The 16,850-nt window shown below is 35.4% G+C and overlaps 3 protein-coding genes across 4 annotated transcripts; 1 reads left to right on the forward strand and 2 right to left on the reverse strand.

Moving 5' to 3' along the window:
- Window positions 1-671: 671 nt before the first annotated feature.
- On the reverse strand, window positions 672-8,450 carry LOC137094348 (cystathionine gamma-lyase-like). Its single transcript, XM_067459938.1, has 12 exons — window positions 8,136-8,450; window positions 7,108-7,189; window positions 6,929-7,024; window positions 6,704-6,813; window positions 6,343-6,477; window positions 6,096-6,153; window positions 5,931-6,008; window positions 4,693-4,845; window positions 3,773-3,894; window positions 3,640-3,692; window positions 1,786-1,924; window positions 672-1,560 (listed from the first exon to the last, which is right to left on the reverse strand). The coding sequence occupies exons 1-12, from the start codon at window positions 8,310-8,312 to the stop codon at window positions 1,546-1,548; spliced, it is 1,218 nt and encodes a 405-aa protein (XP_067316039.1). The 5' UTR covers window positions 8,313-8,450; the 3' UTR covers window positions 672-1,545.
- Window positions 8,451-8,640: 190 nt separating this feature from the next.
- On the forward strand, window positions 8,641-11,218 carry LOC137093623 (T-lymphocyte activation antigen CD80-like). Of its 2 annotated transcripts, none has more exons than XM_067458448.1 (4): window positions 8,641-9,193; window positions 9,725-10,009; window positions 10,143-10,301; window positions 10,375-11,218. In XM_067458448.1, exons 1-4 carry the CDS (start codon window positions 9,133-9,135, stop codon window positions 10,452-10,454), a joined length of 585 nt encoding a protein of 194 aa, XP_067314549.1. In that variant the 5' UTR covers window positions 8,641-9,132; the 3' UTR covers window positions 10,455-11,218. The 2 variants fall into 2 exon arrangements, with proteins under 2 accessions (XP_067314549.1, XP_067314550.1); XM_067458449.1 differs by lacking the exon at window positions 8,641-9,193 and adding an exon at window positions 9,540-9,626.
- A 993-nt stretch (window positions 11,219-12,211) lies between these two features.
- nit2 (nitrilase family, member 2) lies at window positions 12,212-16,698 on the reverse strand. The gene is made up of 10 exons (XM_067458450.1): window positions 16,567-16,698; window positions 16,041-16,159; window positions 14,362-14,482; window positions 14,202-14,290; window positions 13,629-13,722; window positions 13,117-13,191; window positions 12,951-13,029; window positions 12,769-12,867; window positions 12,630-12,685; window positions 12,212-12,543 (listed from the first exon to the last, which is right to left on the reverse strand). The coding sequence occupies exons 1-10, from the start codon at window positions 16,592-16,594 to the stop codon at window positions 12,449-12,451; spliced, it is 855 nt and encodes a 284-aa protein (XP_067314551.1). The 5' UTR covers window positions 16,595-16,698; the 3' UTR covers window positions 12,212-12,448.
- Window positions 16,699-16,850: the final 152 nt, after the last annotated feature.

Here is a 16,850-nt window from a genome sequence, read left to right on the forward strand (position 1 = left end):
CAAGAGTTGCTCTTACAATTAATTATATTACTAGCCTGTAACATGTACACGTCTGCACTCTTAGTGGTTCCTATACTTGAGATATATGGACAGTAATATGTGGCTCAAAGTACCTTTGTTGCAGAATACCAGGTATGATGTTGTGCTTTCTGTGTGTGCATTTTGCAGAATAAAGGCATTAAAATACAGTGACAAATAAAAAGGCATTGATATGCTTTCTGACAGTTTTATGCCTTAACTGACTCCCACTGAATCTCATTTAGAAGTAAAACTGTGCATATAAAAAGTAAAATTGACTGACAATTACCATTTGTCATCTTGATTAACTATTTTTCACATAATATATTTGTAATTTGTCAGGTTTTTTTCAGCATACCCACAAAAAAGTTACACTTTAAATTAAGAGAGTGATTTAGCTTTGTCAGGAAAAGTGAAGTGATTATCACATCATGCCTGCTGAAGAAATACATTTAAACATGATAAATACTGTAGACATAATTACTTCTCAGTTCAAGCTGTCCTTGTAGCATTATTAATGGTGTTGTTAGATTGGCTCATTGGATGTCTTTTATTTATCTTCCAATTACATGTGTGGTGCTTGATGACTTCAAAGTGATTGCTTATGGTGTACAACCATCAAAGACGTTCAGGAACAAGACAAACAGAAAGGAAGAGACTACAAATGGCTTTTAATAGGTCAGGCAGCACAGACAATGATCAGATGTGATCCCTTTAGATTTGAAAACGAACCAGTATCTAGTATTTCACCAGTTCACACTTACATATAATTTATGGAGCAGATTTAAATTTGATCTGACGTGCTGTCCGGGGGGAGCGCTTCAAGCTCGAAATTTGGCCCGAACCCAGAGTACCCCCTGTGTATTTAAGTAATTAGAACTAAAAGTGTGTAAAAGTGGCAGTGGAGGGATGCTGACAACTGTCAATGAACGCAGGTAAAACTGCTTCATACATATATACCTCTTGTTGTTGATTAGCTGAGTGTGTCAATTATCTGAAAGTGCTTCCTCCCGAACTTTGTTTAATAAACATCATTTAAAATACAAAACTGATCTATGAAGAGGGCTTTGAAATATTATAAGGTGGATTTTCATCTCTGATGCAAAAAATGTATATTTATTATTTGCTTGTGGATTAGGAATTCCAAGGGTCTCTTTTTTGTACTTTTTGATTAACTTGAATAACTCATTTGAACAGTCTATATGAATAAAGATAGAAATCTTCATTTGCATCATATATATCAGATTTCCCTTGCAGTCCTGGCACTTTCCTGTATTAAAAATAGTGGAGCCTGTTGTGTTTAGCCCACTACCTCAAAGTATGTTTACAAAAAGTAGAAACACAAAAGCAGCAAATCTCCTGTTCTTTGAATGAAAAGATGAGTTTCTTGAGGTTATTTGTTCCCTGACAAACACAGTTAAATTATCAGTTATATACCAAGTAATTTATAAATGTGCCACAAAAAAGTGTCCTTGTCTCGTCCACATGTGGCATCACTGCTGTTCCTGATTGATCTTGAACAGCCTCTTACTTTTTTGGATGCTGTTTTAGTAGAAAAAAGAAATGGGTTGCATGACATTGAGTTAATCAAATATAGGGATAGGGACAAAATAATAATTGTGTGATTAAAAAAAATAAATGTATATATATGTATATATATATATATATATATATATATATATATATATATATATATATATATATATATATATATATATATAAATAAACAGAAATATGTAGGTGCACAATGTGTTGTGAAACACTCACTGCAGCAGCGAGGGCTTGGTCTAGGTCTGCAATAATATCTTCCTCATCCTCCAGGCCCACCGACAGACGAATGAGTGTATCACTGATTCCCAGCTCTTTCCTCTCATTCTCAGGCACTGAAGCATGAGTCATAATCGCTCTGGAAAAGAAAAGTGCACCATTGGAAATATAAAATGTCCTCAAAACGTGTTTTTGATTAATTGTAATATTTTTTTCCGGAATAAATCATGGTAACATTGGTGCAGGTGCGATATCAAGAAAGATTTAACAGTAGGACTTGTGAACCCCAAGTATCAATAATCCATCACACAATGATGTTTCAAAAGCAGGTGGTTAACCTTAACTTAGTTTTTTATATTGAAGGTTGATGACACTAGCCTAAAGATATGTCCCATTATGTCCTGCTGAATAATGTTCTACAATGATGCAAACTGCTCAGGGGGTATTCCAGAAAGCAAGGCTAATTTACAGGTACATATACTCCCAAACTCTCAGTTGATTAGCCTCAAGGTATGACGGTTCCAAAACCGCAATCTGGAGTAAGTTCAGTCAACCCGGTGTACGAAACTCAGCAGTATCAGGCTGCATAGATTCTTTAAAAATGTGTTTTTGCAGTGATGTGCGAACCGAATTTGGTGACACCAAGTCAATGTGTTACAGTGAAGTTATTTCATTTTTTTTTTAAATATATGTATTTTTTGTAAAATCATAAAAATTATTCAAAAACACAATTACGAAATATGAGTTGTAGTATAACTATCAGGACAGCATGTGTGAACTTAATTTGGTGACAGTACAAAGTAATATAGTGAAGTTATCGAATACATGTTTCATAATCATAAAAAAACATAACATTATACAAAGATATTTTGTCAATTCGAGTAAACTTTCCCAGGTTAATCACATAACCTGTGGTGCTTTTCAATTCTTATTTGTGCATCCTTATTTCCTTTTATCACTTTCTCGTGTCTTAGCTCCACCCCTTCAGGATGCAAGGGAAGGACGCAAGAAAAAAGACGCGAGGACGGAGGAATTGAATCAAGTGAAATGATATCTCACTTCCTTTAGTGTCACTTCAAAGTGTCGTCAATTAATGATGACTCTACACCGCTGGATTTGGCCTGCACGTCAGGATTCTTGAACATTATTCATATTGTAATAGTTTCAACCTCCACAAAACACATTTGACTGTATTTTTTATATTATCAGTTATTATTAACAATGAATAATTCCGGGTAATTAACTGATTTTATTTTATGGTATAGTATTACAGTGCTTAATTTCTTGTGCTTTGATATAATTCTTCAACTCTCCTATTTATAATCATAATAATTCATAAATTGTAGCAAGATTTGAAGGGGAGCAGAATTTATATGTGCGTCACATTCAGTCGATAAAACACTTCCATAAAGGATACACCTGTGTATCCTTGCTCATGACTCCTCAGAAAGCCTCCTCAGACCTCGATCCTCGTGTGCAATTAGAGTTGAGATGTCTTACAAAATGGCTGAGCTCGATCAGTTTGCGGGTCATGGGATGGAGGACAGAGGAGCGAGGAGGGATATTGAGAAGCACCCCTTGAGTAACTCTTTCAGGTGTGTTTAATTGAGGTTGAAGCTAACTCTGCAGGACAGTGGCCCTCCAGGAAAAGGATTGGACAGCCCTGGTTTAATACAACAAAGTGTTTGCACCCCCATGTGGCCATAAAAAGCCCACACATACATCCAAACTTATTATACCAGGCATATTTGGCATATTTGTTTAAAAAAAAAAAACGAAAGAATGTGAATATTCTTCAAATCAAATCCCTCAGAACAGTCAGTGGATTTGGATAGTAATGTGCTCAGTACTTACGGGTGCTCTGCTAGACTCTCATAACCCCCAAGACTTTCAGCAAGTGCAAACAACTGAAATGCAAAATACAACATAGATTCTTTACAAATGTAGGACGGAAAAGATTTTCAAACAATAGGAAGCTTCAAAGCACCTTCAGATTGCTGAGGAAAGTTGAGGCGTGCTCCAGTTTCCCTTTGATGTAGAAAGTGATCATCCCAGGACAGCCTGTGCACTGTCGCTTAGTCAGCTCATGCTGAGGGTGAGATGGAAGACCTGAAATAAAAATGATTGAGAGTTAATCATGTCTGACTAGAAACTTTCAATGTCAGTTACATTTAAATAAAGTTCAAGGTTGCCCACAGGTGGCATAATACTAATGAGGTCACTATACTGCTAATCAAAAGTTTGAGATCAGTAAAACAAATAATAATAAAACAATAATTGTATTCAGTAATATAGGACACAATAAACTGATCAAAAGTGATCTAAAAGAGTTTTATATTCTTACAAATGTTTTATATCAAATAAATGCTGTTCTTTTAAACTTTCTATTTATCAAAGAATCTTGAAAAAGGGCATCACAGTTTCGACAAAAATATTAAACAACAGTTTTCAACCATGATAGAAAATGTTTCTTGAGCACTAAATCAGCATATTCGATTGACTTCTGAAGAATCATGTGACACTGAAGATTGGAGTAATGGCTGCTGAAATCACAGAAATAAATTGCATTTTAAAATATATTAAAATAGAAAACAATTATTTTAAATCATAATGTTTAATTTGACTATTTTTACGTTATTTTGTAGAGTTAGAGTTAGTAAGGGCTTTTTTCATAAAAATATTTTTGATCATAAGAGACTTCTTTCAAATACATTAAAACATCACCCCTAAACTTTTGGGGTAGTGTACGTAAATTCACTACATCACACTCATGCATTATTAATATTGACTCAACCAAACATTTACCATTGCATTCATTTAAAATCTTATTTTCAAATGGTTTTTGAGTAATCACCAACATATGTCAAATTACATTTCTATGTAATGTAACAAAAACATCACAGACACCTGGGAAGATGACTCTGTCCACTCTTGGGTCAGCCTCTAGAAACTGTGCCGCTGCCAGTGCGTTCTTAAAGTGCTGCTTCATTCTCAGGTGCAGTGTCTTCAGACCTCGGTTGCACATATAGCAGTCAAATGGAGAGGGAACGGCCCCAAGTGCTGAATTAAAGATAAAGGAAGAGAGATGAATATAAACTTCTGCTATGCAAATGACTCAAGCTCATTTTCAGCGATACAGCAATAACATTTACATTTTACATAACTGCTTAGCAATGAGACTACAAGTAATAACAAATGGGAAATATCACCAGCAGATATTAAAACGGGATATTACCTTCACCCGAGGAAAAGTAACTTTCTTTTCAAGAGAATGAAAAAATGTTTCTTATCCCTTACAAAAGACTCCCAATAGGGTTGATAAAATAACTTCATTCTTTCGAGAATTCCTTGAACCAGAGTTATATTTTGAAGTTTACCCCCAGTGCCTCTCTGCATTGGTAAAACACAACATACGGTACACTGCATGTTACATTATAACGGAACGTTTAACACTCTTTGCTGATAAGCTCACTGGTCTACGAAACTTTGGCCTTGCGATTGCCTCATTAAAAAAATAAAAGCTGATAGTACAACAGCTATCAGGTTTAACACTTCATAAACAAAATGATGCACATTTTTTTGTTAAGATTACCGGTACTTATTTAAAACCAGCATTAAAATCTAAAAACAATGAAATCATTATTCATAGCTTCGAAGATGCATCTGTCCAAATAAAAATAAAATATTGTACCAAATGAGTATGCACCAATAATCTGACTTTATTTCAAATGGTAATAAACTTCTCTTATTAAATAACATGCTATAAAATGACACACTAAAAGGCTACAGCCCTTTTGATCTCGAGTCACAAAGTCATGCCATGAAGAGAAGAGCTGCTACCAGAAAATAAGGATGTTATAAGATCTACATACAATCAAATTTGAAGTGCATTACATTTTCTTATTTGCGGTATTTATTTTAAATGATTTATTTGTGTTGTTTTAATGAATGTATCCTTGTATTCTATCATAATCTTTCAAACGAAATGACTTCCCCTCCCTCTTGCAGCGACATCTCTGCTCTTTTCTGATGATGTGTTTCTCGGCGTGAGAGAGGGACAGCCTGTCACTCACATGAGATCACAGCCATAGCAAACCACAACCATCCAACAAGACAGTTTCGGTTTATATTAAGTAAAGGCTCACCGTTTTGCAAAAACTTCAGCCGCTCATTGAGGTCCTCACGGTTGAGAGAAATCAACCCCATGACAACATCGCTGTGTCCTGGAATTATACATATCATTTTAACTTTAATCAACTATGTTTTCAATTATATCAAATGTTTATAACTCATTTTTCATTAGTTTTTACCATTCATGTATTTTGTTGCAGAGTACATGCAGATGTCTGCTCCAAGTGCAAGAGGACGCTGTTCCAGCAATGAGAAAAATTGTGAAATATGTCAATGAATAACTAGTTCTGTATAAGGAAATTCTACTCTTGCACTGAAAACTTAATAAACTTACTTTTTTACATAGTTAACTGATGTCTTCCATGTCCTTAGTTATCTATTCTAAGTCATTAAAAGACTATTAGCTAAGAAAACAAATGTGTGTACCTGGAAGTAGGCTGACATGAAAGTGTTGTCCACAACAACAATTGTGTCCTTGTTGTGCTCATGGACAATATCTGAACAGCCCTGAATGTCCACAACCTTCATAGTAGGGTTTGTAGGTGTTTCGATCCATACCATCTGTAGAAACAGGAATATTTATTACCCCATTTTAGTTAGAGTTGTACTTCCCAGAGCTAATTAATACACATGCTGTCAGGTTTCATTGTGTGAGCAAATATTTCCCTATCCACCCACTCTCTCACAGTCATTTTGTCAAATGTAGAGCTATTTTCAGCTAAAACACAAAAGAAATAATTCAAAACCTTATCGCATTGTTTAAACCTGCTTTCTCTGCCAGGTGTACCTTTGTGTTTGGTTTTAGAGCTGCTTTTAGCTCCTCTAGCTTTGTGAGGTCAGCAAAAGAGACATCAAGGCCAACTTCTGCAGCTATTTTCCTGAAATATCGGTTAGTTCCTGGTAGGGAAAACATGACCGGCTCAGTATCTCTCTCAGCTGTGTACTCTGTGTACTTTTTATATCAAGTGCAATAGTTAATTTGTATTATTCATTATTAGGAGCAGTAACTCACCTCCATAAACATCATTCATGCACAAAATTCCATCTCCGGCCTTAAAAAGATGCGTAATGGTCAGAGTTGCAGCCAATCCAGAGGCAAGAGCAAAACCTATTAGGAAAGTCAGACAGAGCTTTAGGTTTATGGCATTGTCATTTAAAATATAAATTGTTTTGTGTTGGTGATGCACTCACAGTATTGTGCACCATCCAAAGCAGCAACGGCTTTCTCAAGACAGTTTCTTGTGGGATTTCCACTCCTGCTGTACTCAAAACCCTGGCAGATAAAAACATCAGAGGAAAAAAGTGTTTAATTCAAAATACTACACATACACAAGTGGTATGAATTGCGCAAATAAAGTGCAAATCTCTGGGTGAGCAGAAAAGAAATTCATAGAAAAGTTACAGATGTCATAAATGCAGTTGGCACTGTGACATTGTGGTTTAACTCCTTTGTGAAGAGAAACAGCTCACAAGGCAGCACATGCATTTAGCAACCTGTTCTCATGACTCATATGGTGGAGTAAATATTCAGTCATCTTGCAGCATCTTTGCTGATGTAAGCTGTAACCGCCCAGAAAACTTATACTAAATATAATCTGTTGACTAGTTCTAAAGGAGTTTGGTGCTGGGAGACCAGTTTAAATCAGCCAAGTTTTTAAGCAGGGCAAATAGCAAAACAATGAAAAGCTGTGATGTTGTTGTCAAGTTAATTTCGTTAATTCATCAAGTGTTAACTCAACATGAATAGGCTGGCTTGTAGTTTGTTAGGATTTTCCAACAAAGTAAGGCGAGCTGAAAAGACAAGCCCTAAACCAGCCTAGAGACCATATAAAACCAGTAAGCCGGTTTAGACAGGTTTTTCAGCATGATACGAGAAGCTTATTTGTGCTTATTCACTGTGAGATTTAACGATCAAAACCCGTTATAGTTGGTATATTAGTTAATATTTAGAAATACATCACTAAATATATATATTATATATACTAAAATACTAAAAGTCATGCCATTGTACATTTGACATTAAACCCATTTAAATGGCAAATGCCCAGTACCACAACAACAGTCGCGTGCTCTAATGTCAGTCGATCAATACACGCATGGATTGCGTCCATAACAACACATTCAAATCTACATTTTGATCTAAAATCTACATAATAAAATAGCGGACTAATACGAAATAGCACTTAATATATTCTCAATGGCAAACCCTTATAACTTACCGCATGTTTTCCCGGACCGTGCTGTTTAAAGGTGGTAGACAATGAAATGGGAGGCACTACGGCCAAAGAGTTCCACTGCTCCGGCTCTGAACCAACGTGTATCGCATCTGTGGCGAACGATTTAAAGAGCGGCTGGAAGCCGGCAAAACTGCTGTCGTTCTGCATGTGGGAAGCCATGCGCACACCGGATATGGCTGACGATGAGATACTTGGTCCCTGAGATCACTGAAGAGTGAACAGCTCTCTCTTAGTTACTGTAAATGGTTTACAGTAAAAGGAGGGCTGTAGCAACAAAACCGTTCTACGCCAATCACTATATGTCTAGTGTAGGACATGACGTGGATTGGCGATTACGCAGGGGCGTGTGGGGTCACGTGACCAGCGATAGGGTTCAGCGTAATGATAGTGATCTGATGATGCAACACATAACACTAAAACAAGATGTACACTGAGTTCTTTGCCAATCATAAAATCCAAGTTTATCTATCTATCTATCTATCTATCTATCTATCTATCTATCTATCTATCTATCTATCTATCTATCTATCTATCTATCTATCTATCTATCTATCTATCTATCTATCTATCTATCTATCTATCTATCTATCTATCTATCTATCTATCTATCTGTCTGTCTGTCCAAGACTATTTGAATCTTGAAAATCTAGCTAGATCTGTGAAACTGCAATAACAAATCATTTGGACTTTGAGATTGTTTGATTTATTTATTTGCTTACTTACTTAAGGAGAGCGCATTTCCTCTAAAATATCACCAGGAAATGCCATTCATTTGACTCTCGCTATAGCCAAAGAAAACTTGAAAGGTAGGTTATGCAGGCGGTTTGGCATGTCATGCTGGTTTTGGGCACAGCCCAAAAGTATAATCTATTCTAACAACTTGACACGACGGCAGTATTATAGCAGTTTAATAGCAGTTCACTGTACCAGTCTCTCTGAGGTGGGATTTTGACAAAAATCACATGACTATCTTTAAGCGATGACAGAGACCTGGCTTGGTGCTTTGCTGTTTAGCCTCACAAGTGTTGCCTCAGTACAAGGTAAGTCCTGTAGGTGCGTTTGAATACTTCCAGCTCAGTTCACTCTCGATTCTACCTTAATTCAAAATCTGGTCAAGAATGACATTTTTACCCATATCTACTATCTAGCTGATGAATGCATAGTGGGAGGGATTGGGGAGCGTACCCTTCTTCCCTGTGTTTATAATGGTGTGAAACATTTGACCTCCTTCCACATTTCATCTAAATGGAGAAGAGGAATGGAAATAATACACACTGCAGTCTGGACAGAGGGACAAGTGGGCAATCAAAATGTATCCCTCAGTATCCAGACTACAGTGTCATCTTTAGCCCCAAAAACTGGAGATTTCACCATGGAGTTACATGATATCATCAGATGCACATAATTAGTTTTATTCTTAAGATGCATGGTGAAAAAAGGTCTCTCTTTGCACTGTCTGTCTCACCGTAGCAGGTATGGATAAAATATTTACTGCAACCAAACTATTGCTACTTTGACTTTCTATTCCGATACGTATTTTGGTTTAAAGCATTCAGCCTATTTATCTACAGGTCATTTCAGCCAACCTACTTTATTGAGAGTGAATGGCATGGATGGTGGCGAATCCAGATTTGTTTGCAACTCTAGTGGAGGATTTCCTGCTCCATCCATCTACTGGCTGGTCAACCACACACAGCATCCTCCAGAAACATTAGTCACAACATATATAAATACTCTACCACAGACTGAACTCTACAACATCACAAGTGTCCTATCAATCAACATATCGGCTGACACTGCTGTAACCTGTGTCGTAGAAAACAACCTGCTGAACGAAACTTTAAAAACAACGAGCTGTAAGTACCATGTCATTTGATGTGGTGGACTTTTTTCCATACACACCAGATAAAATAAAATAAGTGAATGTCCTGTAATGAGAACAATACGGTAGTCAGAACTGATTCAAAATAATGAGTTTTGTGTGGTCAGGTGGTGTTCGATCAAGTTCATCGGTGGTACGGCTGTCAGAGCACATGTGGGCATTCACCACAGCTCTGTGTGTGATTGTATTCTTGCTGGTGGCTGCATCCTTGCGATTTCAAAAGAAATTGGACAGAGATGAAGAAAGAAAGCGACACAGATGTAGAGGTACCAATACCTTTTTATTTGATGGTCTAACTGTGGGGATTTGTTATATTAAGATCATTTCTTTGCGTTGCAGATGATTCATCTTGCGAGGGCTCTGGCATGATTGTGCTCGATTTGGAGCAATGGGCTTCCCTTCCAGAGACAGATGTGTAACATGGTTTGGAAAAAACATTATGGGTTGATACCTCTAGCTTCCACAATGCTTATTCGAAATGTGATTGACTGGAAATGATCACAGTTTCATTTCATCATCTGAATCAGGGGATGAATCGGCTTGAGATCATGGCATTGACTTCATTCAAGGCCATTGGTTTATACTTTTCTTTCATTGAATATCCTCTTCGTTTCCCATACTATCTGCTAAACAAAAGACCTGCAACTGAGAACAATATAATCAAACTTGCCAAGCTAAGAATATGAATTGATCTGTATTCAGTCTGCAGATTACTGAGTATCAAGACATGATACACATACATTCTTGCGACAGCATTTTAAGATATTTGGAAGAAACATATTTTTAGAACATGCCAAATATCAACAACATGTAATGTTGATGGGAAAGAGCTCAAAATTAGTTTCATAACTGCAGATGAGTTACAGTATTAGTCATATGTTCCACTGTCATGTCATTCTCACTGTTATCAGATAAGGGGTGCTGTTGTGACTAAAGAAAATTCAAATATGTTTAGCAGCACTGAAAGTGGCAGGACAATTTCATATATAAACACTACTTGCCTTTAATCACTGCGTAATATTTTTATTTTTTTAGTGTAAATGTAAGGCCGCAGGGAGACTGTATTGTACATAAAATCAATTGTTGATAACAGAAATATAACAACCTTATGTTGCTTTGTAAATGAAATGCTTTGTAATATTTTGTTGTTCCTGTCCATTCATTAAACATTTGATAGAAAACATTTTTTTTCTCTCTCTCTGTTGTAACCCACATTAACTCTTTTAGTTACCCTGGCAGAACATGAGTAAAGGTAATTCCTAGGCATTTTAGCTTTATAAACAATTTTAACACGCTGAATAAATATTAAAGTGAGGTTATTGTGGTTATCTTGTTTGAAGTTACATGAACATTGATGTCTTCTGCCATTGTCTGTAGTTCATTTGTATGTCCAATAAGTGAATGGAACATTAAATCAAGGCAGATGCATGTTATATTGGGAACTGAATAGCTTTTTCTTGTGAATACCTAAAGCCCTTACTTTAAATTATCTAAATGCAACAGTTATCAAACTCACCTATGTCAGCAATTATACAAAAGCCTCCTCTGACCCTGCTTTTGTCAACCTCACCCCTGCATGAAAAGAGAGCACAGTTACCATGCCAACCCATACAACATTGCACATAACCAGCCACTGAGCCAGAAAAAACATCTTTGTGAGTAAACCAGAGATGTGATTTAAACAACAACAAAACTCACCTTCCATCTTTTAGACACCAAGTTAATTTTTTTATGGATTTATATATATATATATATATATATATATATATATATATATATATATATATATATATATATATATATATATATATATATATATATATATATATATATATATTCCTGAATTGTTTCTTTACAATCCTGGAGCAATATTTTTAATTAATTATTTGTTTCATTATGCAGTCGTTAACTATAATCTTACACAGAAAGTAAATTAGCCTGGTAACAATTCAATTTACTCCACTAATAAGTAAAAAAAATAAAATAAGATGCAACTTATGTAAAAGTATACCATTTAAACCATTTTAATACGTTCTTTTGACTTTAATACAATGGCCATATAAAAGGAAATTACTTTGATTTGAAAATAAGGAACTTAATAATATGATGCTTAATATTTTTTCTAATGCACCACTTTACCTGTCCAGGAATAACAGTCCAAAGATTAACCACTATATTAAGATGTTAAAGAAGGAATGAAAGACCTCTTTTATTTATTCCAAAAATAATTTTTCACTGTAAGAGCATCAGCAAGAGTGAAATTATGAAACACTTGTACACAATTGTTATCTTTGTTGTGCGTTTCCCCACATTCCACAGTTGAAGGCTTCTCTCTAACATCTGACAAGTGCTGATTAAGTCTGCCATGAATCAAGATTTAATGTCCACCGCAGTGCTTCGTCTGTACGAGTGTTCAGCCTTCCTGAACACTGTTAACACTGTAAAGATCGTTCCGTCGCTGTGTAGTGATTGGGATCTGCTGACGTACATCAGCCAAATACTGCAGGTCTACAAGCAGAAGAGGAAGAGTTTGTCTGCATTATGCTCATCTGGCTCTATATAGCTCTCAGTTTATATAAAACACTGAAACTCACCTATGTCAGCATATACAACAGATTCCTCTGACCCAGCTTTGGTAATTACCTCCCCCCTGCAAGGAGAGAAGGCACAGGTACCAAACCATGATAATCTATACTAATGTATACATAACCTAATAAGATAGAAAGCACCTACCAAGGGTTAACCACAGAGCTGTGACCCCAGGCCACATAGCTGGCGTTCTCATCTCTTGCTGGAGAAGCAGTGACCACATATACCTGATTATCCACTGCCCTGTGAAAAGGACACAAACTGTCCAACAGGGGAACTGAATAGTTCAGTAACTCTGGGACTCTGGGGCACTCTGGGACACTGACCTTCCTCTTTGCAGAAGCTCCCAGTGAGCTGGTCCAGTGGTCATATTGAAGGCACCAGGATATATCAAAAGTTGGCAACCTACATAGACAGCGATATGAAGAAATTATATCAAGCATAAATGATTTTATCCAAATATTTCACATATGCCATTTTAAGAATTCTCACCTTTCTTGGCATAGATCTGCGCAAGCTCTGCAAACCTGATGTCATAACATATCCCCACACCCACTTTACAAAATGCTGCAAAAAAAGACATAAACTGTGTGACTTTACATCTCCAGAGAGCAAAAATATAAAGGTAACATTGGGAATGCACCAATATTTATATTTCCCAATACTGATAAGGCAATTATTGATAAATTACCAATATTTCTAGGTAAATATAAAATAAACCACTAAAAACTGTAATCAATTGTTTTAAAGACTATAAGTGAATTTAGGCTTCAGAACATTATAATGTACAGAATGGAAAATGGATATTCAGAGTGAAATTTGCTAAATATTACATATAACAGTGTAAATGTAAAAATAGGGGAAATAAGCAAGCACAACAATCCAGTACCTGCAGATATACCCAACATTGATATTGATAAATAAATAAAAACTTTAATATTGGCCACTGAGAATAGTAGCAGTACATCCACAGTCAATGTGGTGAAGACTTCTATAACACTCACGGGTTTCAAACATGGATAAACTGCTTCCTGGACTTAATGTTTCAGATTCTTGAAACCGTATTTTCCCAGGTACATCAATGTCAAAGAGGTGAATCTGAAGTAATTAAAAAAGAGAATGCATAAAGTAATTTAGTTAGTTATATATATATGTTCCACTTCAACCAAATTATTAACATAAACACTCACAATAATCATTTTGAAATATACAGTATACAATAACATTCAAACGTGTCCGGGTTACGTTTTTTTTTTTTTTTATGTTTTTGAGTATTAGGTGTTTTTAAGTCTCTTATGTTCATCAATACTGCATTTATTCAAATAAAAATTCAGTAAAAACACTAAAATTGCTAATATTACTACAATTTAAAAAAATGTTTTCTGTTTTAATATATTTTCTCTTTTAAATGTAATTTATTCTTGCTGAATGCGGAAAACATTTGTGTTGCTTAATATTTTTTGTGAAACAGTGACAGATTTTTCAAAATTATTTTATGAATAGATAGCTCTGAAGAACAGGTTTCATTTGAAACAAAGATCTTGTAACATTATATGAATGTCTTTACTGTCACTCACTTTCCTGTGTTTGACAAGCAGCTTTCCATCAGGTCCAAAAACTGAGCAGGTGTTATAGAACTTCCCTCCATCATCCTCAGGAATGGAACCTACAACAGACAAAATCATGTAAGAGACAAAGAAATGATATGCTGGTTGGTGTCTGACGGTCTCGTCTCACCTCCCACTAAATAGACCCCACACTCCCTGGCTGCCTCTGACAACACCTGTGTGGACTCTCCTGGGATCTTCTCAGCATACTCAGCAAAGAACCCGGTTCCATAAGGGGAGTTGAAGCACTCCTACAAAAAATGGATCATGGATTATTTAATGTCATATTGTTTTATTTAACAATGTCCATCAATGTACCAATCAAACACATGCACTTAACATTTGAGAGCAGTGGCATCTGTGCCACCAAGTTCTACAGATCACCTGATTTGGTAGCACTGGCGGGAAATTTAGCACAAAAAAAAAAAAAACAGTTATTTTATTCATAAAAAAAACTATTGTTTGCATTAATAAGTGCAGTTTCTAATATTACATGATTGTTTATTGAAAATTTAAGCACTGAGCTGGAATTTAAATCAACTGAAAAAAATCTACTTTTATTAACAACAGTAACAGGCAAAAGCCTAATTTTTATAGGGAAAATTTAAATACTCTTCTCTTTTTAAATGGACCATTGTTCTCTTATATTATCATACTGAACTGACAGCTTCAGTGATTTTAAAAGTAGGGCTCTATACTTGCTTAAGCTTTCTGTTTAATTCAGTCAGAATTTGAAGAAAAGTTGTTTGTTTTTCATGAGACTGTGACTTTCTACTTTTTTCCATAAATTAGGGAGCAGAAATGGCTAATATATCAATAACTGCTCCTCTGCCACCATCTAATGCTTACATTGGTAATTTCATGTCTTTAAAAAAAAATAAAAGTGCTTGTTTGCCACAGAGTTAGTTTTCCTATCTATCTTTAAAATTTTATTCTACAAATCACCACATTAAAAATATTGTTAAAATTGAATAATATTTAGAGCTTTAAAGAAAAGTCCTTGAAAACTGCTTGAATTTCACTCAAATGTTTTATGATCCCTGAGATGAATAATGTAAAAAAACAAAACAACAAAAAACCTTTAACTATTTCTGCCACAATACCATGGTTACAGTTAGCCATACCACATTAAATCCATGATAAAAGTTAATTATTTGTGGATTGAAACGCCTTTTAAAACTTTGTTCATGGCACAGTGTTTTTCCTGGTTTCCACATCAGCACTGTTTGATCTGAAATCTGTGGTTTATAACAGAATTGACCATATGCAAAGAACATAAAGTAACGAGTATATACTTTTGGTGTGCAAAAAAAGAAGACTTTATTCAACAGTTTATTCTAGCTTGTGTCAGACTCTTACTCTGTTGACATAGTGTAATGCAGCGCATCCTAGTTCTATGGCAGAATGACTCGTGCACATGCTTCGTGGTGCTCATGAGAACAGCCAATGGTAAGCTAGAAGAAATTGATGAATAAAATAATAGATAAAATAAAATTATAAAATTAAGGTTGAACTACTGTAGTCTCATGCACTATTTTAACAATGTCTTCGCCTACCTTTCTGGACCTTGAAAGTGCTAATTAAACTGCTTTATATGGAGGGGTCAGAGAGCTCTTGGATTTAAAAGATCTTAATTTGTTTTCCGAAGATGAACAAAGATCTTATGAGTTTGGAACGACATGGGGGTGAGTAATTAATGACTGAAATTTTGGGTGAACTAACCCTTTAACAAAATTGAGTTGCAACAGCAGGAAAAAAGGGTATGGATTGAAGCCCTGTATAATCTAAGATAGACAATGAAATACTCACAGGCAAGACTACAACTTTTGCTCCTTGACCTGCAGCCTCCTTTACAAGTTTTTGTGCTCTTCTCAAGTTGTCAGCCTTAATCTTTGACACATGTAACTGCACCACAGCTAGACGAAACTCTAGGGGGGCAGAAGATCAAGTTTGATTATTAGCTGCTCCAGGATCAATGATTCACAACTTTTTCAACCATTGGTCTTTCTTTCTTTTCTTTTTTCTTTTTTTTTTTACTGGACCTGCTTTGACAAAAGTACAAACGTGCAGATGCCCAAAACAAAAACATGTTGGGTGATTGAAGCTAAAAACACAGTCAAAACATGATTTATGTGAACTACATCTGTAGTAATTAGTAAATAGTAAAAAACTATTGTTATAGGTTCAATCAAACATTTCATCAGTTCAAAATTTGACAGTGAACTTCTCAATGCAAAGAACGTTTAGATAATCAGCAACTAAAATTCAGAAAAAGCATAGACATAACAATATATATGTGAATACAAAAAATATAATATATATCTAATCTACTCACTCGACATTGCCTTGAAGATACCAGACATTACAGGCTACTGCTCAAAACAGACAGTACATTTGACAGTAAGGACCAGGACGCCTACTAAAATACTTTCAAAATAAAAGTCCTCGATCGGAATTCTTTTTTTGTGTGTGTGTGTGTGTGTGTGTGTGTGTAGATGGATTGTGTTTAACTATTCAACAAAGTATTAACACTTGCATTTAATCCTGTGTTATTTCTAATGTATTAAAATGCAGGAGGTTGAAATAATAACCGCGTATTTAAAAAATTAGGAATTAATT

Source organism: Pseudorasbora parva, chromosome 12 (genome assembly GCF_024679245.1).
Source record: "Pseudorasbora parva isolate DD20220531a chromosome 12, ASM2467924v1, whole genome shotgun sequence".
Lineage (NCBI taxonomy): Eukaryota > Metazoa > Chordata > Actinopteri > Cypriniformes > Gobionidae > Pseudorasbora > Pseudorasbora parva.